Genomic DNA, 26,680 nt, shown 5'->3' with positions numbered 1-26,680 from the left:
GGTGAGGCGAGCAGGCTCAGTGGGGGCTCCGACCCACAGCCCACATCTGACCGTTACAGGCCAGGCCTCAGGCTGGGTCCTCTGCCTGTTTTCTCACTGAACCCTCCCTGCAGCTCTTACAAGCGTCCGAGGTGGTGCGCCCAGGGTCCTGCAGCCCGCGGAGTGGGGAGCCAGCTCGGACCTGCTGGGCGGTGCAGGATGCAAGCGGCTGGAGGAGGGACAGGCGACAGGCGACCTCCACCCGGGTTGCTGGGACCACAGGGAGCTCAGTGACGGGCAGGTTCTATCTTTGGGGTGAATCCAGAGGGTGCATCCGGGGCTCCGCAGGCAGACAGCTGGGAGGCCGAGCGGAGGGAGCGAGCGGCCTCATTGCCGAAGCCCCGGCGAGGGGTGTGCAGGGGTGCGGAGGACTAGCGGGGTGATGTCTGGGCAGGAGACAGCCGGGTCAGCTCGCGGACCGCGGGCAGGAGGGCGGGACGGGGGTGTCTCGGCGCACCTGCCCTGCTACCCAGCAGCTTCACGGCCACGGGCTCGGGCGCCCAGAGGAGGCGGATTTGCACGTGGTCGCCCGGGGGGGCAGCGCCGCAGGAGACCCCTCGCCCGCCACTCCGATCCCTTGGCTCACAAGAGGGAGAGGAGACCTGGGGGCCCGAAGACAGACGACCGTGCGCAAAGAGAGGCTGCTTGACCATCCCGGGACTCCGGCCAAGGTGGCGCCTGGCCCGGGGGGGGGGGGGGGGGGGGCGCGGGAAGACATGGGGACACCCGTGTGACCTCGGAGCTGCCTCCAACCCAAGGCCCGCCGCCCTGCCTGCCTCGCCTCGCGGGGTCAGAGGAGGAGGGGCAAAGCAGGTGCGGCCAGAGGGAAGAGCCCGCTTTCTGACTCTCTCCCAGGGTGATTCGGGGTCAGCCGGCGCAGATGGTAAGGTCACAGAGTTCGTCAGCTGGAGGCAGCCGGTGCCAAGAGATGGGCAAGAAATGCCAGACAAAGCAAAAGGACGCCAAAACCCTGGGCTAACGAGGTGTGGGGTCAGGCTGAACCCAGGGGTGGGCCCCGGTGAAGAGGGACCCAGGGATTCCCCAAGGTCACCACAGCCTTGCAGTTCCGGTACTGAGCAGTAGAGGGCAGTGTTTGCTCAGCGTGCTTGGGTGGGGGGTGTGTGCCCAGGAGAGAGTGTGTGAGCCAGAGACAGAGACAGAGAGCAGGCAGCAGCCTGGATCCTGGCTAGCCATCCTCCATCCCCCATCTAGCTACCGGCCACCATCATGGGGACGCGCTGCCCGAGGTGCTGGGGTTGGGGCTCCTCGCTGCGGGGGGCGGGGGACACCGGGATCTTCCTTACCTACATTTCTCAAACTCCTCACGGTGATGGCGAAGCCTTTGGTGCGAGGCAGCAGGTGGTACTTGAGGCTGGGCAGCCCCTTGGCTTGGGCCACCTGCATGCTGATCTGGTGCTTCTTCTCCGTGAACCGAGTGCCCTCACAGTGAATCAGGAACTGGAAGGAACAGCGCAAAGGTCACGCACGGCCCTCGGTTCCCGCCGCGGCCCTGGGTCACGCTCCGTCCATCATCCACCCCAGTCACACGCGGTCCCACAGGAGCCCTTATGGCCAGAGCAGGGCTGGGCCCCGCAGCTACGGCCGCCCCCCACCTCGGGGTGGGGCCCGGAGGCTGGGCCTCCTCCTACAGGAGCTGACCGTGGAGGATCGTAGAGGAGTGAGCGGGGTGTGTGTGAGCAGGACAAGAGCCTCTGAGTGTGAGTGTGAGAGGAGCATCCTGAGTGCGTGTGCAACAAGCGTGTTCTGAGGACTGTTTCTGCCCCCGTTAGTTCAAAGAGCCGGACGGGGTAGCGTGGGTCGGTGCGGCGGGCCAGGCGGGCAGGTCACAGGACGGGTGTGGGGCCCGCCCGGCTGCTCACGCGGGACTGCTTTGGGGCCGGGCACGCGGCTCCTCGGGGTGTGACGTACAAAATACTTCTCAGGGTAATCCCGGAGGTGCAGCAAGCTCTGTGAGACGGTCTTGCGGTCCTGCTCCCACTTGCGCGTGCAGAAGACCATCTCCGTGAAGTACCACATCCAGCCAATGATCGGGACGTAGGCCAGCTCCTTCTTGGCCAGGACTTTGGAGCCCTGAAACAGAGATGGGGGCCCACGGTGATTCATGGAGATGTTACCAGAAAAAGAGCAGCGGACATGCTGTCCAGAGGCCTAGCAGGATGGTTCCAGAGCACAGGGAAGCAAGAAGCCACTGACCCTGGAGCCTCTGCCCCGTCAACTAGAGGCCAAGGTTGTGCGAAGTCTGCACAGCAGGGGGGAGGGGAGAGGGCCTTCGTTGGGGGCGGGGGGGGGTAGGCATCGGGGCGGCGTTGGGAACAATGAAAGACACTGAAGGATCTCAGAGATGCTCGGGTCATTTTCCAAGCCGGTCTGGCAGTTTTAACACCGAACTCTCTCCGGCTCTCAGTCCTCGGCCACACTGGATCCCGCCGGCTGGGCGGACATCATTCTCCTTTCACAGACTAGCGAATGGGGTCTGGAGGGTTCTCTGGGTCGTGGCGCTGCAAAATGGGGGAGCCTGGTTGAGCGGAGGCCCCCAGATCATGGTGGAGGGTCTCCACCTGTCCCCTCCCTGACTCATCTCCAAGGCTGGCAGTGCGGCTGGGACGTCCACCTGAGACTGCCCGAGGCTGACTTCACGACGCAAGGACCTGGCCCACCCACAGGCTGGCCCCTGGGGCTGCTCGGCGCAGGCCGCCACCTAGCTGGGCCAGGCTTCACGGTCTGCACCGGCCTGGAGGAGAGCAGGGATCGGGGTGTCGGGGGATGGGGCACAGTGGGGAGACAGAAAAACCACTTTTCATCTAGTGGGTTGGATTCTATATTTTTCACCCTTAATTTTGGAATTGGTCAAGATACTCTCTGAGATGGCTGTCCTTGATCGACGGCACAGGTGACAGAGGCAGTGATCTGGACGGTCAGGCAGGCTTAGCGGTGCTCTTGGTGACAACTGTCTAGTTTTGCCCTGAACCTGGGAGGCCTGTCACGTCCGCAATCACGACGCAGCTGCAGCTCGGTGAAGAGCGATGGGCCGTAGCCGCCCACCCACCTGCGCAGGCTGGGGAAGCCATGAACAGCTACTCGCTCCCTCTACGTCACAAACCCAACAGTGAACCTCTTCCCCCGCGCGGGAAAGACAGCTTTCAGTTAGTGTCTCCGAGTCTGGATGGGTTTTGTTTTTGTTAGTCCCACAGACCCAACATGCAAGTCCTCTCTCGAAGAGAACCAAGCCGTCAAAGCCGGGGCCTGCCCCCAGAGGACCTCGAGGCCAGTCCCAGCAGGTCCGAGAACTCGCTGGCGGTACCGGTGCGGGGAGGGCTTCCTGTGTGCCAGGCACGGGCGATGCACGTATATAAATCCTATTCCATTTGATATCCAAAGGCATAGACATCCTCCCTCCCCCCATTTTATAGAAAATCAAACCGAAGCTCAGAGACATTGAGTAACTTGCCCGGAACTACAGAGCCAACAGCTGGGGAAGCAGAGACTTTAGGCCACGAGGCCTGCTGCAGGGCACAGTCCGTGAGAAACGTTCTGCCCACCAAAGCGCAGGGCCAGACACGCAGAGCCGCCTACCCCACAGCCACTGTCCCCTCCTCTTTCGTTTACAGCCTTAGTTCTACTCCAAAGGCAACATGTTCAGGCTGTGGGTGTGACCATGAGGGACGTCACCTCAGCCTGGTGTCCCTGGGGCCTCTTAGCTGAGTGTGGGCCTCTGACCCAGTGCTCCTGAGGTGGCTCAGGGCTCTGCTACGGTGCAGGTGTTCTGGGGCTTCTGGGAAGACTTTGCTCCGTGACAGAAAGAGAGACGGCCAGGAGGCCTGGCCATTTTTTCTGTCATGAACATGGTGGCAGAGTGTGTCACTGCTTTGACATCACATGTTGACCCTGGGATAACAGGCTAGAAATGCCGAGGCCATTGGAGCTGCTGCGCCAACCCAGGATGCGTCTGGCTACAGCCCGGCGATGGGTCGAATGGCTTCATGGCCAAACCATGGGGTTTCTGCACACCTTGAGCGAATGAGGGCCTGTGACAGAGATCAGTCACTTCACGGGTAAAAATCTCTCCTACAGTCGGCTTTTTCCTTCTCAACATGCAGTTACTTTAAATCCTAAAAGCATGAACTAATTATCCTGACCGGTGCTTTCTTGCGCTATAAATGAGAAGGAAGTGCCTGTCACTCAGAGCACAAAACCAAACTGCCTTGGGAATCCCCAGTCTGCCCAGAGGAGCATTTAAAAGCCGATCAGCGTGTGTCCACTGCCAGGTTTCAGGTCGTGGGAGGCCCCGGAGGCCTTCCCTCGCCCCGCTCCTCTTGTCAGCGGGGATGTTCTCAGGCTCTCTGCTTCCGTGCTTCCATGAACTCCCTACTCTCGGCCTGTGAGATGAAAAAAGATAGAAAATCCTCACCGGTGAACTAAACTTACCTCCTTGGCTGGTTAGGACTGTGTACAAAAATTACATATTCCTGAACTCGTTCCAAAAATACTTTGCAATGACATGAAGGGACTCTAAAAGATGATCTGTTCTATAACCAAGAAGGAAATCAGGTCCTGTAAGGTCGCAGCCACGGGTCTAGGAAGGTGAGTAGCCTCATGTGGTCCATCCTAGCTGTCTGGTGGGGAAAGCACTCTCAGGGGGTATTTCCTATTAATGGAATAATCCCACCAGCCCCCAGTGGGTCTTAGCGGTTAGTCTTTGATAACCCACTGCTAAGAGGAAATGGAACTTTGACAGTGATGTGGGATCTATGTGTAGACCAAAGAGATGAGCTTGGAGCCTACATGTCCATCGCTGTTGAACTGTGTGGGAGAGAGCACTGCAGATCACCTAAGCGCCCCACAGTAGAAGAGCTCACTGAGTTATGTACAGTCTGAATGACAGACTGTATGCACAGTGCGTATGTGATATTACAGAGCCGTTACTGTGCCCTGTGAGCCAAAGCAGCTTCCCCACCTGTTTTTATAAATAAAGTTTTATTGGAACACAACCACACTCTCTTGCGTACCCACTGCCCATGGCTGCTTTCACGGCGCAACAGCTGAGTCGAACAGTTGTGACAGAGGCAATATGGCCCACCAAGCCGAAAATATTCACTACCCTACTGGTTACAAAGTTTGTTAACCTTTGATTTAGAGCCACTAAAATTTATTTCCAATGAATATTTAATCACTGGGGAAAATGCTTATTATATAATACTAAATTTTTAAAGGTCTGGAATCAAAGCTCAGTCTAGAGTCTGATTATGACTACAGGAAAACAGGAAAATAACAGTAGCTATAGGTGAGCAGTCAAATCAGAAGGGATTTTGTTGTTGTTGTTTTATTAGATTTTCCTGTTTTTTATCATCAAAATGTTTTGCAGTGCTCCTCTAACAATGCCCCTTTTAAGAAGTGGTTGACATCAGCACATTTCAACCATTTGCTTCTGGAACGTAAGTGAGACTAGATCAAAATAGCCCATTCGATGATGATCAAAAGGAACAGAGGAGATATTTCTGTTTCTATGTTGAATTAATACATCTTTCAACCTTAAAGTTTGGGATGTTCTCATTAGGCCTAACCCTTGATGTCAACTATGGTTATTTGTTTTAAGATATGTTTTAAAATATTAAGGTAGAAACTTTTGCCTTTCAAATCAAAGGTCATTTCTTTGATCTCCTTCCCTCAGCAGGGATAACAGGATTTGGAAAGCTTTGGAATCAGTCCTTACTTTGATCAGGCTCTACCATGGCCCAGCTGTGTGACTTTGGTCCAGAGACTTAACCTTCTTGGGCCTCAATTTTCCACAGCTGTATTATGAGGAAAGGAATACTTACCTCAAAGTGTTGCTTGAAGATTTAATAACATATGGAAACGTATATAAAGGTGTTGAGTTGAGGACCTGACAACAGGTGTTCGATGTATAGCTGTTATTACCACCACAGAGTAAGAACAGGGGCTAAACGTCATTCTCAATTCAACCCATTTCCTAACCTATGCTTTAGCATATGGTAGCAATCTGCAGGAATTCCAGCACTCCCTGATAGCAGTGTGCTGAGAGAGTCACAGGGGTTCCCTCATTTAAGACCAAGAGACTAGAAACTTACTACTCCAATATGCTTACATTCCTCCAGGAAATATGCCATCGATAGCATGACCATCCCAGGCTAAGCAAAGGTTTCTATGTGTGGACGGTAATGCCTTCAGGAAATAATGTATAAAAACAATTATCAGTTTCATTTATTCTGGATTTATTTTGAGGGTAGATCTGAGAGGATTTACTGGGAAGATTTGTTTTCATTAGTCCCACAGACCCAAAATGCAAATTCTGGATTTATTCTGAGGGTAGATCTGAGAGAGTTTGATTTACCACAAGCCCATGTAGACATTAGCACGTCTGGAAAATAAAAAATTTTCATAGGAAATACAACTTCCTATGAGGAACCCACAACAGCAAGAGCTTGGCCATTTCTGGTAGTTGAAGGGCATCACTGACATGATTCACATTAGTGTGTGTGTGTGTGTGTGTGTGTGTGTGTGTGGTGTGTTTGTGAGAGAGGGAGTAGGTGTGTATGAGAGATTGTGTGAGAGAACGAGTATGTGTGGGTGAGAGGGGTGTGTGTATGAGAGAGATTGTGAGAGTGAGTGAGTGTGTGTGAGAGAGAGACTGTGCGAGAGAGTATGTGGGAGAGAGTGTGTATAAGTAGGTGTGTGAGAGAGAGACTATGCGTTTGTAGAGCATGTGTGAGTGTTTATGTGAGAGAGTGTGTGTGTGAGGGAGAGTATGTGTGTGTGAGAGACTGTGGAGAGGGTGTGTGTGAGAGAGTATGTGTGAAAGAGATTGTGTGTGTGGAGAGAGAGACTATGTGAGAGTGTGTGTGAGATAGTGTGTGGGGGGGAGTGTGTATGTGTGAGACTGTGTGTGTAGAAAGACCATGTGTGTAGAGAGACTGCGTGTGTATAGAGACACTGTGTGTGTGAGAGTGAGTATGTGTGTGAGAGAGAAAGGGTGTGTGTGTGTGAGAGAGAGAGGGGGAGAGCAGTCTTACACAGCTGCCCAGTCAATCTAGCTGAGCAGCCCATAAGTGCAGTTGGGACCACCCAGTTGCTCAGGGAAACAGCAAACCCTGTGACCCCTCTGACACCCCATGAACCTCTTCAACGCCTCCAGCCAACTGGTCAACCCCTGTGCAGAGACCACGTGGTGCTAGAAAGAACTGTTCTGAAGATGCATTGAGATCCAGTAATTCCGACCCTGAGATGATGTGGCTCTCGCCTCACTTGTGTCAGCTTCACAGCCTCCGTGATGAAAAATGAGCAGAACTGGGACTTTCTAAGGTTTTTCTCTAATAGGCCCCCTGCCAGCTACTAAGATGAAAATGTTTAGCGTTAAAGCTGAGTTCGTAGGACGGTTGGAGCTGGTAGGGCATCCTGCGCAGCCACCTTTCTGTGATGCTCCCGCCTCCTCTGACCGCTCCGGAGGTGCCGGCAGAAAACACAGTTAGGGACTAACATTCACCAGTAGGATGGTCCCTGGTCAACATGCTGCTGGCACAAATACCTCCTTCTGGCTTCCGAACACATGGCCATTCCTGAAGGTTTATCGGTACGGTCACAGTGCGTCATTTGGATTCACCCAAGATCATTGATTTCTACTAAATATAAAATGCCTGCATGGGGTCTTTTCATGGCACTTGGAAAGCAGATTAAAACATCCACATTTTACCCTTTGAATTTTTCTCCCCCATGAGCTGGGCCCCATCAGTGCAGAGGACTAGCCAGTCAGCCAACAGTTCAGCCTCTTTTTTGATGTGTGACATGTGAACTTTAACCTCAAAACTGTTCTGCCCGTGCAACAAGTGTCTGCTAAATACCTCCTTTGTGCCAGGCCCTGGTTCGGGTGGGGACGCCACGATGAAGGTGAATATTCATGGCCTTGGGACGCTCAACGTCTAGCGGGAGGAGAGAAACAGAAAGCTACCAATGCCGCGTTACTTCTGCCCCTGAAACCTGTAAGCTGTTGAATAGACATGGTCTGTGGCCAAGGAGGTGGGTCCAAGTCTGGAAAAGACGGGGCCGGAGTGTGTCTCTGAAGTGGAGTCCCTCACCACAGTAAAAGGCAGGGGTAAGACGGAGCTCAGAATCACGAGCCATGTGTGCACGCGTGTGTGCGCACGCCATCTGTGCCCACGAGAGTAACATACAGGTGGCCTAATTCTGCTTGCGTCACTCTCTCACTGTCTGTCTCCCTTCTCTGATGCCAAAAAAGAAAATGCTGGGGACCTTATGCTCCCAGAAAAACCTCCAGAGTATCAGAAAACAAAACGAGCGCGAGCACAGTGCCACAATTAGTCACGGCCACAGGGGAAATGCTTAAGACAAGCATGAAACAAAACCACTCTCCGAGGATTCATCTCTCTCCGCCTGGGAACAAACGTGGACCATTTATGGAGGTGGAGCAGAGCCCTCCCAGCTCCCCCGCCCTGATCGCCACTTCCCCCACCCAAGTCTCCATCCCCTGACCAAACCCAAACGCCTCTTAATTTGCCTGGTGTGCAGATCTGGAGTGGGGAAAGGGCATCTGGGGACAAAGGAAACTCTTAAACATTGGGAACTTGTCACACTTGACTCTGCTCAGCACGGTCAGAGCTCCTGATAAAACAGATGAGAAAGGAGGCAATGTCCACTTCCCCCTTCCTGAGCACAGATCCTGGAGTCCCCTTCCCAGCTTCTGTCCGAATGGCCAGCCTGAGTCCTTCCCGGAGTGACCTTAGGCCTGGGCAGAGGGAGAGACAGAGCAGAAGGAATTCCAGGGGCGGGGCTGGGAGACCAGGGCCCTGCAAGAGCAGAAGGTAACAGAGCTACTGCCAGCACCTTGTGGCCAGCGGGTGTTTGCTAAGCAGTGGAAGGAAGCCCAGGGAGACAGGGAAGTGGGAGCGCCCTGGGCATGTTAGCAGATGGGCTGTGACAAAGAGGGAGCAGTTACTGGGGACCCTGCGGAGTCAGAGCTGGTTCCAGGCTCTGAAGGTCGGCTGCGGCCTGCAGGGAGAGTAGGGAGGAAGCCCGATGCTATTGCTGCTTTAAGCAAGTCTGGATTTACAATCCGTTGGTGTAATCCAACCCTGGCTTGTTAAAGACATTGCCAGAAGATCCTGCTTCGTGAAAAAGACCAGGGCGCCTGGGCGGCTTCGTCAGTTAAGCGTCCAGCTCCGGATTCCAGCTCAGGCTGGGAACTCACGGTCCTGGGACGGAGCCCCACACTGGGAGGGAGTCTGATGGTTCCTTTCCCTCTGCTCCTTCTTGCACACGCGCTCTCTCAAATAAATAAATAAAAGCTTACTAAAAATTAAAAATACCTTGGTGTGTCTAACTCAGCACTACACTTTAAAACTAGAGCGCACACCAGCATCTCCAGGGATCTGTTCGGTTACGAACTCAGGACGCCGCTGTACTTCCATGGAGCTACTGACCCCTTTCCTCGGCCGGTGCTGCACCCGGCTGCCGGGTCTGTAAGGCGTCTCACGCCCTCACCCTTCTCTCGGCTTCCTTATCGGCCTCACGCCAGGTCCCAGCACACCTGGTGGGTGACTACTTGGCGGCCCACAGTGGCGTCCCCGCCCACTCTCAGTGTAGTGGGTGGTGCCCGAGTGCAATACAGATGCTGCTGGTTAAGCCACGGAGGGTGGGGTGGGGACCAGGTTTCCACGCACTCATAGGATCCTGGCATCGAGGGTGAGGCAAACCCACCGTAACAGAGCCGAGTAACCAGAGCCGCAGGTGTATGTGATGGAAAAGAAAACATAAGACATTTCCCCACATCTAGGGGTGCCTGGGGGCTCAGTTCATTAAGCATCCGCCTTCTCCTCCGGTTGTGAGCCCAGGGTGATGGGATCGAGCCCCACATCAGGGCTCCCTGCCCGGCGGGGAGTCTGCTTCTCCCTCTGCCTCTGCCCCTCCCACTCCCCATGCTTGCTCTCTCTCTCTCTCTCAAATAAGTAAATAAAATCTTTAAAAAGGAGAAACACTTCTCCACATCTAAAAAATTCCCATCTCTCTGTAGCCAACAGGAACTTGACACACGCGTGAAGGACCGGCGACAGAACAGCGTAAGCTCACTTTGCTTTGCATAAGGATGTTGGATGTCAGCCGCGCGGCTGACATCTAGCTGCGGGGAAATGGTTAAATCCCGTGTCGTAAAACATTTGCTCTCTCTTCGGTCTTCCGCACTTTGTCCTCTTTTTCACTGCAAGAAAGGACTCAGGGAAGGGGAGCTCATGAGGTCAAGCAAACTAAGCACTATTGCACACCTACTTGTGCAAGGCACCTGAGCTAGGATCATATTCATTAAACAAGTACATATATGCAGTGAGCCCTGTCTATTCATGAAGCCCTTACAACAGCGCAATGGGAATTATTAACTGAGGTTCAGAAAAGTCAGATAACCTCCCCAAGGTCACACAATGCAGGAGCCAGGGTTCAAGTCCACATCTGTGGGACGCTAAGACATTGTGCACAGTTTTTTGCCTACACATCTCTCCCTCCCCTGCCACCCTCAGGAGAGAATTGTTCTGGAGTAAGCAGAGGGGAAAAGAAAGAATTGCTTTCAATATCTGAGCCGGAACGCACAGTTTCATCTTTCAGACTGTCTGCTTTTCTGCTAAGTTTTACGTGTTCGAAAACAAGACCAAGGAAACCCACTGTTTGGAGGATGTTAAAACTGGCAGAGGTTTATAGGAAATCACATTCGTGTAGCCTTTCTAAACAATTCTGCGTTGACATTTTTCCTGCGAAAAACCTTTAGGGAGAAAAGCGATCCTTCCACAATCAAACCTGAAGAAATGCTGGTTTTTGGAAATACGTCACCTTTCACAGAAAGCATCATATTTAACATCAAGGACCGGAAGCGTCTTGGCAAAATTAACTCAGAACCCCAGCGGCTGGGGTTCTGTTCTAGTTTCAGCTCCTGGGAGCTTTTCTGGGGTGTGAGGGTATCTGCAGGTCATTTTACCGAGAAGCCAGGAGAGTTCGGCAAAACAGCAGCAGCCCACACCCCTCAGTAAGTCTGAAACCAGCCCACAGGGACCTTGCGCGGGGGCCAGTGAAGTGAGCGGGACCGCTGACATGCATGCTTGGCCAGGCCCAGAGCGAGGAGCCCGTCCGTGCGGCCCAGGAACATGGCGCCCGCCTGCTTGCTCAGGATGGGCCGTGCCACCCACGGTCTCCCCGCCTCCGTCCGCTGCCTCGTAATCATCCCTTCACATCAGTCTTCCACTGATTCTAATAGCATGCCCTCAAGGACTTGTTCCAATGTTATCACCTTCTGGAAGTTTCCTGTGTCCCTGGCGGCCAAAAGTCCATGGGCTCCTAAGCACCAGAACAGGACACCAGTTGTGAAACTATCGAACTTCCTCCCCACAGTTTGGTAAACAGAGCTGCCCCCAACACCAAAACTTGCCCCCCCATCTTCCACCTTTACCACAGTGACCCCAGCTCGTCCCGCAGCCCTCCAGGCCCTCCTCACCTAACAAAGAGGGGGGCACTGGGAATGACGGGGGCCCCCAGAATGGTGCCATAGGGCCGACTGGTCTGTGGTTAAGTATGCTGGTGTCGCCCCAAGTGAGCAGAGTCAACCCAATGTCATTGCTCCCTCCAACCCCGTGTCCTGTGACAGGCGCTCATGTCTCTTCTTCACTTCTCCTCGGATATTAGAAAGTCACTGAAGGCAAGGACTGTATTTTCACACCCATCTTTGTATCTTACAGTGCCTCGCAGTGTTTTCTACAGAAAACACACACACATACACACACACGTGCACACACACACACACACACACACACACATCCCTGGCAACAAACACAGGGATGGGTGTGGAGGTAGGTGGCCGGCCCGGTGAGCCTTCTGAGGAGACCACCACCCTGGCCGGCAGCTCGAGGGTGACCTCAGGAGGACCCCTTGCCAGGACCCGCCGCGGAGCTGCGCCTGAATCCCAGACCACACAACCTGCGGTAAGACCCACTGCCTACGGCGGCTCTATTTGGTGGCTTGTCACGCTGCCATAGATATGACATATCCGACCTCTTGAACGATCTGAAGAGAAATATTGCAAGGGGCCTCCAGGTCGACCTCCGGGTCGCACCGCCTTCACCCGCTGGTGACCACTGACCGTAGGGGCCGCTGTGTGCCAAGCGCCCACCGGGGAAAGGTGCCGCTGGAGGACCCCACAAACGCGATCGTGGGGAGCCTACTGTAAGCCGCAACCGCAGTGAAGTGACACAGATGTGTTTCATCTACCGCGGTACACCGACACACTAGAAGCTTCGGAAACCCCAAGGCTCAGCACCGCACACCACAGTTTGTGAGAAACGGACTTTCAACTGTCCGCAGGCCGTGCTCCTCCCCAGGGAGGAAAGAGTCGGCGTGTTCTGTGAAGCTCACAGCCAGAGCCTTTGGCGCCCGGGCCAGGAAAGCCAGTCCCGAGGAGAACCTGGGCCTCTGGGAATGACCGTGTGGCGCCTCAGATGCTTATAAAATTTCTAAAGACCTTTTTCTCCTTTTTAAGAAAATCCTATCATTTTTCCCCTTAAAAGCAATTTCATATTACCCCATTCTCAAGAATTTTGGCAAAATTTCACTTGTTTCAATTTAAACTTACTTCCTCTTGGCCTGTTAGGTGTGTGGGCAGAAACTGCCCCGTGAGGAACCTTCTCCCCTGAGAAGCTAGCTCCCCAGAGTCCAGAAAGATCGCAATGTCACGCACTATTTTTAAAAAGGGATCAATCAGGCGCCTTTTCTTAGAAGGTGATTTAAGACCAAGGGTACCGCTGAACGACGACTACAACAAGCTGCTGTTTCGTGTCCTCCTAAGAGTGGCGGAATCGACGGGCCACCTTAGAAAGGGCCAGAGCAGCTCACCCGGCATCATGGCCTGTCGCTGGACCGCAGCTGCTTCAGCAGCGTGCAGGCATGGAAACTGTTCCCTGCCACGGGGACAGGGCATTCCCCTGGGAGGAGGGTCTGGCAGCTTTCCCCTGACTTGGCCCAGCCCCTGACCCTGAAAGAGGTCACTGTTGACTCCCTGATCCCGACCGGGCAGCCTCTCCTTGGCCAGCGTGGAGTGTCCTCAGAACGTGTAGCTACCGCTCGGCCTGGTGCACGGAGCTTGGCAGAAAGGGGAAGGTGGCTGCCTCCTGCCCCTGTCTAGACCCTCCCTCCAGTCCTGGCGGGGACTCCGGGGCTCCAGGAAGCACATTAGCAAGAATCCAGAAAACCAGAAGCCCCACGGGGTAGGGTTCCCCAGGGGAACACCTGTCACCCCCATCTGAGGCTTCAACCTGTCTACCTCACAGCCTGGTGCTCTCCTAAACCTCCAAACTTCTAGAACAGTCTCAGATGACAGTGCTCACACCCCTCCACCAGCAAACCTGGCTGCTCAGTTTTCAATAGTAAGAAAGGCAGCCCGGTGACTGTGGTGTTCACTTACGGAATCACAGAAGGGAACCGTCTCTGTGCTGTTGGCGGAATGGCTGTCCCGCTAACCACCATGTGGCCCTCCCCAGTCTCAGCGCTGTGCTCAAGCTGTGACTCCATCAAGGACTCCAAAGTCTCTGACCTGAGACCCTAAGTGACATGGAGGTAGAGTTCCCGCTCCCTGAAAGCATCTCCATCTCTGGGCCTGTGTCCCCTCTCCTGACCTGGGACCTTCTCTCAGACCTGGGTCCCCTCTCCTGGCCTGGGTCCCCTTTCCATCTTTTTGTGCCTGTTTCCCCAAGGCCGCGGGCATCTGTGAGCTGCTGCTCCGCCTGCACGCTGTTAGTTCCTGCCAGGTCCCTCCCTGACCCAGTGAGGGTACCGACAGCTCCCACTCCTCAGAACGAGCCCGTGACGACCACAAGCCAGGAGGCGACTGGAAGCCTGGTCCCTGTCCCAGGTGGCCCTGGTCATTTTGGGATGTAAAGGCCCCCGGGGCCCTGAGGCTCCCGCAGTTTTTCCTCCTGACCCCCCCCCCCCCGGGGTAAGAAGCAGAGCTCTGAAATCAGACTTACTCATTACTATCCGGGAACCAGTGCTTTAGGAGTTGATTGATGAAGTGTAAACAGTAATAACGTGACAAGAATTAGGAATGGGGTACACGCAGCGAACAGCGCCCAGCAACAGCTCGTGGTCATTGAGCTGCCAAGGCAACGTGGACGGGCCGGTGCCTGCAGGTCCAGTACGCCTGCTGTGCCCCAGCCTCCTGCCCTGGGCCGGGTGCGCGTTCACACTCGGAGCCCGGGCACCTCTCAAAGCCACATGGGCAGCCCGGGAAACACCACCCGTCGCTCAAGCACCCAGGGAGAACCAGGGCTGTGGGACACCAGCACGCAGGGAAGTCCAGCTCTAAGGCAGGAGAACCGACGAGCTGGCAGTCAGGCTGCAAAGACGCGAGGTGCCCAGTCACAGTCACCCGCATCCGCAGTGGGGTTCGGGTAGGGACATTTTCGGGGGATGTCTCCTCTGGCACAGAATAAAACCACAAAACTCTACTTGAGCTCTCTGCCCAGGGTCTCTAAAATGGAGAAAGGCAGATGCTAGAATGTTCCGTCTTGTTCCTGAAAATACACGTAGCGCACATGCGCACACAGATCCCGAGTTGGAACTGGAAGAATAAATAGGGAAACAAAGAACGCTGTTGGCAGGACGGCCTGTTGCCTTCCTAGAAATCCTTTCAGTGATTCAGCCACAGGCCGTGCAGCTTTCGAGAAGTCTCAAGGCAGCAACAGTGATGGAACTCACTGCTTCCATTTCTTGAAAAACGGCTAAAGACCTCCCCCTTGAGTTTTGATAGTTTAACGGCATCATAAGGACTATCCTTGGTCCCAAAGATGTGAAGGGGACTCGGTTCTAAGCACGTTTTCTTCTCTCTCCTTTTGCCCCCAATTTAAAAGTGCATCAGTGTTTAAAAGCAGATACAAAATGTGCCCCAAGCTATATGTCCTCCTTCACCAAGGGTCTCCTTGGCCGAGTCAAAGGGGCCCCCCATGGGGATTGAGCCCACGGAGCCTCCCCTCTGGGTCAGACCCGGGACTCCGTCACCCCAGCTCCTCTGCTGGTCTTCTACCTCCTCCACTCTGAACACCTGACGTGTCCCACCTGGTCTGCCAAAAACAACGTGACGTGAGCAGACACCACGGCTGTCTGCAGGGGTGGCTCCCCGTGCAAAACATGAACCCCAAGTTCAGGTGCAAACTTCCCCCACCCCACAGTGTAAGCCCCATTGCAAGAGCTCCCCACTGAGACAGCTTCGGTATGGCTATCTGATCCAGGTGTGACCAGGACACACCTCGACGTTTCCGAGGTGACAAAAGTCCGTTAAGGGAGCCTAGCCCCAAAGGCATGCAAGAAGTCCAACTAGTTGGAGGACACAGAATTTCATATTTATTCTGAATTCTGCCATTGAAACTCTGTGGCTTGGGGGTTCCACGTTCTTAAGCCCACACAGAGGGAAAGGCAGGGGTGAGCACTGTCCCTTAGCAGAGATGAAGGACACGGAGTGGCCTCGAACCATGAATCCAGTCCAAACCCACGTCTACCGTGGGACCTCGAGCAGATGGTTTAAACCCTCTATAATTGGGTTTTTTAAAAAAGGGGATCTATATAGCATCTATTCATAAAGGTCTCTGCAAGGAGTCAATAAACAAATTGCGTGTAACGTATCTAGCACGTGATAATCGCCGAATCAGTATCATTATTGCTCATTAGAAGACGTTCATCTTGATTCCAAGCGGGAATGCAAAGCCACTGGTGAAGAGCATTCCGTCAGTAGAAACCGGAAATGCCTCTGTAATCCTGAATGATCGAGAGCAAAAAGGCAAGTCATAGCGGTGAACGAGGGGGAAACGGGAATCCGACTTACCCCTAACACCCCAAAGCGTTCGGCCAGGCTCCAACCACAGAGAAAGTCAATCTCAAACTTGTGGTTCAGAACCACGATGGCATTTTCCTTTCCATACTTGGGGTAGGCCTGGGGGTCTGTGTGGATGACGCACTCCGTGCCCGACCACCACTCCAGCAACATCACCAGCTCTGGAACAAACCACAACAACAGACAAACGTTTATTTCGTGCATGCGTGGTGAGCAAGGCTCGGTTCTGCGGGGCGGGGCTGGAGTCAGGTTCTCCCCTCCCGGCTGGGGCAGAAAGCAACTTGTAAGGGTCAAGGTGTGCATCGCTGCCGCCCAGGCCCCCATCCTTGACATGGTTTAGAAGCAGAAGCGGAATGAGAAAGACTCCCCTGCAGGATCCAGGGAAGGAGTGGAAGCTTGGAGAAGCCAAACGACTTGCATTGCTTGATTAAGTGCCTTGGGGAGAAGTCAGTGAGGAAACCCGACTCCATCAGGAACGCAGGCCCTCGTGTTTACAGCGCTCTGAGAGGCAGCATGAGGTGATGCCCAGAATTCTGAAGATCCTGGGAAATGACTAATCAGGATACTTACAAACTCCATCAGAGAACTGAATACCTCATTTCTCTCTCCTGTTCATGAGGCTCGTGTGCACCCAAAATAATGAAGACCCAGGGTGTGGGGAAGAAAGGCTCCATTAGAGCCGTTACACTGCGGGCCTGAGTGAAACTTAAAATACTCTGTGTAGGAACTTGGAAAACAGCAGTGCTTCCTGCAGGCAATAAGGACCCACGGGACTTCATTCTTCAGGGAGGGCTTGTAGTCCTGGTGACCCCTTCCCCGCCTGGTTGCTTCAGGAAATGCCTATCTATATGGTACAAATTGCCCAGAGAAAGAGTTGTACGTTGGGTAAAAACTGTTATCTACATAGAAGCTTTAAGGAGAATTTGGAAAGCTGAAGGTGTTCAACAGGGGGATGGGTGGGTGTGAGTTCTCTGCCAAGGCCATAGCCCTGTTGATCCCCGGTTAGTGGGGTACACATTTAGCAGAGGACTCACTCACCTCCCACCCCGTCCACACATGCGCACACACGTACACACATGCACAGGCACACACACGCAGACAAGCAGGTGCAATCCTGACTCCAGGCAAACCTATGTTTTAAAACCTTTCTCCTTGAGGTTGGAGACAGATACTTTCTAACAGGTGCACTAGAACTCTCTAGAAGGCATCACGGGCTAGTTTCTAGGCAGTGTGAATCTTTAGAATGAGTCACTTCCCGGGTTCTGCAAGGATTCAGGCAGAGGACACAGTGGGGGCAGAACACACAAAGCTCAGAGGCAAGTCCCAGCAAGTCAGCCACTCGGGATCCAGCATCATCATTCAAAACGAACCAACACCCTCCCCTTACTGGACCATAAAGTAAGTGTCTGCCTATTCCTCGGAGAAAACGCCAAGTCTGCAGTCAGTTGTCCACCAGGTGGTGACATCAGTGGGACCTCATGTGGCAAGTCCGGGAAGGAGAAGGTAGGTGCGTAGGGAGGGTGGGGGGGAGGGGGCAGGCAGCAGCGCTGGCCGGGACTAAGGGGCAGTTTGTTACCACCTGGTAGAAGGACGCTAATATTGCTGCACTGATTTCCTCTAAGAGACAGGATAGGTTGGACCAATCTACTCCAGGACTAGCCACAGAGCACTGATAAACCCCAAAAGCAGAACACGGAAGTCTGCCAGGTAAGGGTGGCCATCCCTGTGAATCACATCCCACTGTCGTTCTGCAAGTAGCTCCCGGATGCCTCTCTGGGCCCCGCCGCTCCCCACCAGCGGCGAGGCGGGGGCGATGAACACCGGCCCCAGCACCATCCCCGGGACCTCAAGCAGCTTGTGACCCAGCGTGAGAGCAGCTCCCCAACGATGAAGCACAGCCCTGGGTGCAAGGACTGCATTGTCCAGTTCTTCTGACGCTGGCCTGAGTCTAGAGCCCAGCACCGCGCCGGCGTATTGATGCTCGTAACGAACCCCAGTGACCTACTGTGTGCAAGCACCATGCCAGGTGGAGGTGTGGCCTGGATGCCTACCTTCCTGGAGTCGACCGCCTGGGCGGGGAGGGGCAGTTTTCCATTCACAAGGCGGTGGGGCAGGGAAGGAAAGACTTGTTCACAGGACGGGGGGCTGCTGAATGTCCTATTCATGCATGTGGGGGTCAGACACACCAGGCTCCGATCCTGGGGCATCCCACTCACCACTGGCTCATTTCTCAATGTCCCCTAAGCCCCCCTCTCCTTGTCTGCAAAACAGGGATATGAAAAGCATTTAGACTTTCTGCCAAGCTGAGGTTATTAAATCAGATGACACCGCCGTCAAGGCAGCCAGCATAATGCTGCACATAGTAGGGGATCGGTAAGTGGCCAGCCTTCTATTACCAGGATACGCAAGGCTTGAAACCACGAAAGGCAAGAGGGAAGGGGTGGGGGGAGGAGAGCCAGCCGGAGCCAGACCGAGAGAGAGACTGAGGGAGAACGTTCCAGCGGCTTCTGGACTGGAGTGGGGAGCGATGATTTATGGCTTCATAATGAAGGCAACGGGAAGCCACTGGAGCATTTTTAAATAGGCACACAGCAGCATCTCATTTGCATTTTGAAAAGCTCGCTCTGGCTGAAGTGGGAACAGACTGAAGAGCCGGGCAGAAGCAGGGCGGGTGGGTGCCGGGGCCCAGTGACGGTGCTGAGGCCCCCCAGCTAACAGTGGAGAAATCGGTTCTCAGGGCACTATTAGCTGTATAACTAAGCACTAAATCTCACTGGGAAAAAGACTTTTCTTTCCTTTTACCAAAGGCTTTCAATTTCTTTGTTATTCACAATAAATACATTTATAGAGTCACATTGTGAAAGAATTTAAACATCCCAGATATATAGAGGAAAAGGTGAAATTCCCTTTGATGGCTTTGTGACGCGTCCATTAGATTAGGCTGGACTACATTTCCCAGACTCGTTTTTGGTCTGTTTGTTTGTTTCCAGTTGAGGGGGCGGGGCACGAGGGACAATCCTGGGAGGTCTGACAGGTGGAAGGAAAGTGTAAGTCACTCACGTTGCTGCTGATTGGCTGATTCACCTCCTCAACTCAAAGAGGCAGCCGAGGGGAGCCCTGCAATGCGCCCTCCCCTTCCTAACACCCCCCTCCTGCAGCTTCCCTGACTCCTGGACCAGGTGTGTGTCTGCTGGCCCATGCAGGGCCCTCATGCCATCAACACCAGATGCAATGACAACTGACCTGGGATTCAGTCTGTCCTTGTAGGGCTTCAGACGGTGCTTGGGGTTCCAACCTCTTGATCTCCCCATCTTACATCCATCACACCTTCCCGCCTGCCTTCCCCGGGCCTTCAGGCTCCAACATGAGCTGCAGAGACCACACCCCCAGCTGCCCACGCAGCCTGGCAAGCCCTGTGGTTGAACGAGGACCAGTCCCTGCAACCTGTCGCTGCACAGGCGGCCACGGAGCTCCCAGCATTTCCGCCCCCCGTGGAACCCTGAGGAGGCACGTCTTCCTCCCTGCCCCCAACCCGCTCCCTTGTCCAGCGTTAACCATTAGAAAGAGTCTGGAAGGAAGCCTCCTAGTCCTGCTCCTAGGCATTTACACAAAGATACAAACACACACACACACACGCACTCATGTGTTTCCCACCCACAAATGGGTTCATACTTTATCGACCTTTGTAAAAATATACATATAGTGATTTTCTCCAAATGGTATATTCTGGATCTTTCCCTGCTGACACATATTCATAGTGATGTTAGCAAATATTGGCTGCGCTCCAGCCGTGTGCTGGGGACGGCTCCAAGGGCTTTGCACGTCATATTGTGTGAAATCCTCATGTTAACCCTCTGAGGCTGGGAGGCACTATTATTATCCCCGTTTTAATATATGTTCAATATATGAAACTGTTGTTTGGGGTTTTTTTGTTTTTTTGTTTTTTGTTTTTTTTTTTTGCTTTTTTGTTCTTTTTAGGTCAAAAAGAGCCAGAATGACAGCATCCTAAAGAGTAACACACAGGCTGCAACGCTGTTCGTGCGGCGGACATAGATGATTTATTTGGCCATTCTACCACTGATTAGGATTTTCCCCCTTGCTTTTATACTGTTATAAACATTGCGATAAACACCCTTGAAAATGCACATTTTAGACAAAAATATCTGTGAAAGTATTTCTCCAGCACAGATATACACAAAAAGTAGAATTATGGATTGAAGAGTACACATATTTAAAAATTGTACAGGTATTTCCAGATCGCCCTCTGAAAAGATCTACCGATCTGCGCTTGAACCAACAGAGCAGGAGAGGGTGTGTGTGCTGCCGCCTGGACCGATACTAAGCTCCTTGCAGGCTGGGGCTACGCGTGTCCTTCGATAACTATTCCCCGTGGAGCAGGCAGTAATGCCAATGACCTTGTGACATCCTGCAGGCAGCACCGGGTCTCCTCCTCTCGAATCTCTGGCACCCTGGTCCCAACACCCAACATGGTAGATACGGAGAAAGCTTTTATCTTTAGTTGAATGACTTCCCCGCTGATGTTTTCATTGGATGTTCTTATATAGGGAATGACACACGACTTATAAATACCACCATGAATTAAGGTTTTCTTTACCCTGTGGTATGGCTGCTCCCATCTTCCTAGCTGAAGGGCACCTGCGTGGTAAGGCTGGTCCCATGTGAGGGGGGACATCTGTCATTTGAGTGAGATGCACCCCTCACCATGGCGCCCGGGCTCGGGGCAGGCAAGGCACCCCTGGTCCTCATGCACGGGGTTCTGGGGGGGGTCTGCCAGCGGCAGCGTCGACAGCCCACCTCGCCTGCTCCCACCACCTGCCCAGGGTGGCAGCAGATCCCGGGAGGGCTCCAACCCTCTCCCTCCTCATCTCCTTGCACTCAGGAACCTCCGACTCAACTGAGGAAGTTGCCAAAGGGCACCGTGCAGATGATTCTAATCAGGACTTTGGGCAGGTGACTGTCGCCAAGGACGCCCGTGAGGAAGCAGCGTCCTTCCCTTGTGGGTTCGGGGGAAAATCACTTGCCAGCCGCCGTGGATTGCACACGTCTCAGCTGGCATACGATGCTGGGAGTCAACGACAAACACGACCAGAGCAAACAGGAGAGAAGCGAAATAAGGTCTTTGCCCCCAAAGCATTTACCATCTCGTCTGTGTAGCCAAACCAACCCTCATGAAGCAACCAGGAAAAAGCAATAGGAGCTCTGAGCCAACAAGAATGGGGGCCAGTCGTTGAGCAGTTAATTAAAAGATGGTACAGCTAGGAATGAAAACAATGCACCCGAGCAAAACGCAAGCAGAAGCAGGGTGGGGGGGGGGGGGGGACTCCTTCTGACAGCGGCCGACGAGGGCCCGGAGGCTAACATGAGGGGTTTCTCCGTGAGCTGGCGACGTTCGCGGGGGCTCCCCAGGCCCGGCTCAGACCACCGTGGTGTGTCAGTCCTACCTGGGCTATTAGGGTGAGCGAGTGCAGGGTCTCTTGGTGGACACGGCCCCTCAGGGTCCTGCCCCTCATGTCCCCAAGCATGGAGAGGACATTCTGTCTGGGCCCTGGAGCCCCAGACTGTAGGAAGCCACAAGGACACGGGAGAGCTGAGGCCCCTGCCCAGGAAGACCGCTCGGGAGAGTGGCTGGGATTTGACTCTTCAGGTCAGGTGCTGTCAGGTGAAGAAAACATGCAGACCTCCAGCTTCCCAGGCCTGGCCCTACTGTGTGTGGTGACTGTTTGGTGAGCCAAGGAGCCTGTCACCGTGAGGCTGAGTTGCCCGTGGGGAACTAATGGCCATGAGACAGAAAAGGCAAAAAACGGCAGAAAACTCTGGAGCGTGAAGAAGCCACGCTTGCCCCTCAGGGATGTCCTCATTACCGAGAGCATCCGGGGGATGCCTCCCATTTCTCCTTGATCAGACTGTTCCTGCTCTCCGAGAAAGTGAGTGGTGACTGATCCATATAGGATGGATGACGGTTGCAGGGGCATCATGCACAGACAAGGCATCCCCACCTGGCATCCTCAGACCCTGGAGTCCCCCCCACCTGCTCGCTGGTTGGGCACACGTGGCGACAGGTTAGAATCAGCCTTCACTGGTGGCAATGAAAAAACTCTGGTCCCTGGCCTCAGAAGGGACCCAGGAGGTGCCCTTTCTTCTTCTTCTCTGCCGCTCTCCCAGCCAAGAGTCCTTTCCATTCTGACCTGCAAATCCCTTTATCCAGGGCCACTGCCTCAGGTTAGAGACGTGGCAGGCTTTTTGCAGGCCTCTGCAGTGGCCCAGACACCATGGCGACAGCGGGCTCTGCACTCCTGGGGCCTCTGGTGGCTCTGCAGTGGCCCAGCCAGGAGCCCCCACTGGGCCCGGAGCCCCCTCAGCTTCCTCACCTCGCTGGCCGAGTGGGGCGACACCCAGGAGTTCAGTCACTTCGGGACTCACATTCTGTCTGGGTCCTCGAGAACATTCCCGTATCACCATGATCACAGACAGGGCTGCCCCAGCCCTCAAGCCCTTTTACTTTGACCTCAGAATAGATCTAGATGGAAAGATACGTTATTTGTTTAAAGATGGAGAAGATGCACGGGACACAGGAGAAAGGGAGGCATCCCTCTCACAGCGTGAAACCCTGTTTCTAAGGGTAGGAGAGGGCGCCTGGGTGGCTCCGTTGGTTGAGCGTCTGCCTTCATGATCCCTTGAGCGCCGGCTTCGGGATGCTTGCTCAGCGGGGAGCTTGTTTCTCCCTCTGACTGCTGCTCCCCCTGCTTGTGTGCGCTCCCTCTATCTCTCTCTCTCTCTCTCTGTCAAATCAATAGGTGGCATCTTAAAAACAAAACAAAAAACCAAAAAACAGTAGGCAGGGAAGCTGGTTTCCTCGGGTCCCCAGCGGGGACCTTATCAGTACCTTATCGCTAAAACTGGTTTCCGTCCCCTTGTCCCTCCCTTCCCCTCCCATCCAGTCCCCGCATCACAGACACCTGACTTGTCCTCCCCCCCTTCCCTCCACCCCCCCCTTCCCTCCGCCTGCGTGTTTCTTCCCACCCTGTTCTCTGGTCCTCCAGGGATGCCAAGTCAGCCAGCAAGGCCTTCGGGGCAGTCACAAACTCTCCACAGGCAGGATTAACCACCAAGCTTTCTACAATACGATGCAGCACTTTTTGATATTTGTGCCCTATGTAAAAACTTTCAGATCGCCCAGTTCTGCGGGCTTCATTTTTCCTGTAGTGACTCCCTGCGGGCTCAGACAGCCCCGAATTCTACACTGGGGGCCACACCCGGCTCGGCCCGTGGTGCCGACTCCGCTTGGGGGAGGGGTGTGTGGTGCAGAAAGTGACCTGCGCTGCCAACGCCCAATCTGTGGCCTTGATTTCTGCGGCCCGACCCGCGGGACGACCCGAGCTGGGTGGGCGGCTGTAGGGGTACTGGGTCTGGAGCGCAGAGTTGTTTCTGCTGTCTCTGTTCAGCTTATTCACGGATCGGAAGCGAGAAGTGCACGGACGAGAGGGCGAGTGAGGAGGCGGCAGAGGCACCCGTGTGGCTGCTTATAAGAACGGGGAAGAGGAGGAAATGGGGGGTCTGGGAGGGGACATGCTCCTTTTCACCTGTCCTGCACCTCTCACCTGGGGGACATCCGTCAAGTCACAGGCACCCACCCAGCACTCTCTAGGCCCTGGGAAAAAACTGGAATAAAAATATGAAACCGAATAATTTGGGGAGCTGAGAAAACAGGAAGGTCTGGTCTCAGCTGCGGATCCCAGGGGGTCTTGCTACGGGCACGGAGCAGACACACGCTATAAAAAGGAAGAGACTTAAGTAACCCAACGCACCTTTCATGTTACGGGGCCTGAGGCCGAGGCTGGGATTTCTGATCTGAGACCAGATCTAGGTACTGGTCTCCTTCTGTCCACCTGTCCACCTCCAGACCCTACTGGGCAGCTGCCTACTCCCCACGCCCCACTCACTGTGTCCCCAACCAACTGCAGATGTGGCTGAAGCCGGTTCCTCCTGCTTCACACTTCTTTCTTCCCCACTTCCTGTCTTCCCACCACTTTTTTTTTTTTTATTTATTTTTTATTTTCAGCATAACAGTATTCATTATTTTTGCACCACACCCAGTGCTCCATGCAATCCGTGCCCTAATACCCACCACCTGGTACCCCCAACCTCCCATCCCCGCCCCTTCAAAACCCTCAGACTGTTTTTCAGAGTCCATAGTCTCTCATGGTTCACCTCCCCTTCCAATTTCCCCCAACTCCCTTCTCCTCTCCATCTCCCCATGTCCTCCATGCTATTTGTTATGCTCCATAAATAAGTGAAACCATGTGATAACTGACTCTCTCTGCTTGACTTATTTCACTCAGCATCATCTCTTCCAGTCCCGTCCATGTTGCTACAAAAGTTAGGTATTCATCCTTTCTGATGGAGGCATCATACCCCATAGTGTATATCGACCACATCTTCCTTATCCATTCGTCCGTTGAAGGGCATCTTGGTTCTTTCCACAGTTTGGCGACCGTGGCCATTGCTGCTATAAACATTGGGGTACAGATGGCCCTTCTTTTCACTACAAACATATCTTTGGGGTAAATACCCAGGAGTGCAATGGCAGGGTCATAGGGAAGCTCTATTTTTAATTTCTTGAGGAATCTCCACACTGTTCTCCAAAGAGGCTGCACCAACTTGCATTCCCACCAACAGTGTAAGAGGGTTCCCCTTTCTCCACATCCTCTCCAACACATGTTGTTTCCTGTCTTGTTGATTTTGGCCATTCTAACTGGTATAAGGTGATATCTCAATGTAGTTTTAATTTGAATCTCCCTGAGGGCTAGTGATGATGAATATTTTTTCATGCGTCTTCTTATCCAGCCTTCCAAGGCTCAGCACAGGTCCCCATTTCCAAGAAATCTCAGATCCCAGGCCACAGACCCGGGTCTTCCAAACTTCCTGATGCTAAGTGCGCTCCACTCATTGGGGCACCTGCTTGGACATCCTTCTGTCTGCACCATTTCCAGGGAGTGTGCCACCATGTGCCTTCCTGCCACAGGCAGCTCTCGGGGCTCCCCGCAGGCCACACCAGACAGGGAGCCTGGTGTGCTCGCTCCACTTCAGTCCACAACCTGGGGGCATTCCAGCTTTCCCCACTTCCATGCCCAGACCATCGGATGATGCTAAAGCAAGACGCCCATACGCAGACACAAAGTACACTGTTAACGTTCATGGAAAACAATGTCTATAAAGGCTCTGCAGAATGGGGGAGGAGGAGGGAAAGGTTGGGGAGCCAGGCCGCAGGGTTCTGATGGAAACTCATCTGTTCGGAGAAAGCATCGTGCAAAGCCATCTCTTTCATCCCTGTGCCCCTCCCAGCCCCAATGAAGTGCCTGTTTCTAGGCAGGCTTTGCCCTTAGCAGGGAACAGAGGGAATGGACTTGAAGTTCAAATTGTAAAAAGGTAATATTGCTACATTGTAACTTTCCCCTGAAGCCTTGAGCACGTGGCATCAAGGGGCCATGAAAACAGATGCCTGAAGGAGGCAGGGCGAGGGTTGGGGGGCTGCCGCCCCTGCCTTCCCCATCATACACACATCCTTCCAAATGAAGGCAAGGGGAATTGGGCAGCAGATTTTGAGCCAGGGGTGGGCGGGGAACAGGCAGTAAAGCGCTCCAAGACTTTAAAGTATGAACAATGGAGTGATAATGTCAGGGGTGGAAAATCAGCTTTCTACCAAGCAGAGTCAGGCTCTGCTTCCAACAGCAAGTCCAAACGTCAAGAAATACGACCATCTCGAGTGAAGAATATAAAAGCCAGGAGAAGCCCTATGCTTGCCACCCCCAATCAAAACCTTCAGGGGGAGGAGAGGGGAAGGAAGGGTCTAGACCCCAGGTCCCACTGCCCCACTCTGATGCCCTGATGCCTGGCTCCTTGAAACTCCCTTTGGGTGAGCTGCTCAGAGATCCCTGAGCTGAGGCACTGGTGTCACCTGATTCCCCAGTCCTGGAAATGGGACTGACCGTACTTATCCAGTCTTCAAATCCCGAGCCCACTGGGTGCCCAGAACAGTTGGAGGTGCTTGAATGGGGCAGGGAGCAAGCGAATTCCAGCAGGGGAGACACAAACACGCAGGTACAGAAACATATAACCTGGAAGATGGCTGTCAGGCCTGTGCGCAGCAGGAGGGGAAGGGGGCCAGAGGGGGCGGGAAGCCGATCTCTCAGGAGGGCTCCGAGGAGGACTTTCGGGCTGTCACAGCAGTTTAGCACAATCATGCTGTGCTCTAACTACATATGGCCTGTGCCAGACAAGGGCTGCTTTTGTACATGGGGATGTTTCCAGTGCCTGGGACTAGGAACACACTTAAGAGGTGACTGGCAGCCTCAGAGGGAATAACGTCAGCGGGTTCAGGTTGGGGACCAGGGACAGCGAGTGGGCTGTTTGGGGACCAGGGACAGCGAGTGGGCTGTGTGATTAGCCAGGAAGAGGGTAGAGAGTGTGGCACTTGGAGGGTGAGTTGGGTTCTGGCAGGTGGAACAGACAGGGCGTGCGGTAGGCTGGATGGGGTAGCGGAGAAGAGAAGGTTAGGGAGAGATTCTACGGTTCCTGCCCTGGTCTGGACCTCCTGGGGAGAGAGCTGAGAAGCCAGGGTCAGGGAGGGAGGGGCCGGTGGTGGGGACACAGGGGCTGGGGTTGGGGCACATCAGTCAAGCGAGGGGATCCTGCAGTCCTGGCTAGGACTGGTGTAGTGGT

At 54.0% G+C, this 26,680-nt stretch overlaps 1 protein-coding gene across 2 annotated transcripts in view; it reads right to left on the bottom strand.

Annotated features, from left to right (window-relative positions):
* The window catches only part of AGPAT4 (1-acylglycerol-3-phosphate O-acyltransferase 4), a 116,581-nt gene that overhangs the window by 10,239 nt on the left and 79,662 nt on the right, over nucleotides 1–26,680 (bottom strand). For both annotated transcript variants that reach the window (XM_059176600.1, XM_059176599.1), the window contains exons 3-5: nucleotides 15,932–16,101; nucleotides 1,969–2,130; nucleotides 1,344–1,497 (exon numbers count right to left, since the gene is read on the bottom strand). In XM_059176600.1, coding sequence (XP_059032583.1) covers nucleotides 1,344–1,497; nucleotides 1,969–2,130; nucleotides 15,932–16,101 — 486 coding nt within the window. The remainder of the gene's footprint in view (nucleotides 1–1,343; nucleotides 1,498–1,968; nucleotides 2,131–15,931; nucleotides 16,102–26,680) is intronic.

The sequence above is a fragment of the Mustela lutreola genome, chromosome 6, assembly GCF_030435805.1.
Source record: "Mustela lutreola isolate mMusLut2 chromosome 6, mMusLut2.pri, whole genome shotgun sequence".
Taxonomy (NCBI): Eukaryota; Metazoa; Chordata; class Mammalia; order Carnivora; family Mustelidae; genus Mustela; species Mustela lutreola.
This window is presented reverse-complemented; position numbering and strand designations above follow the sequence as displayed.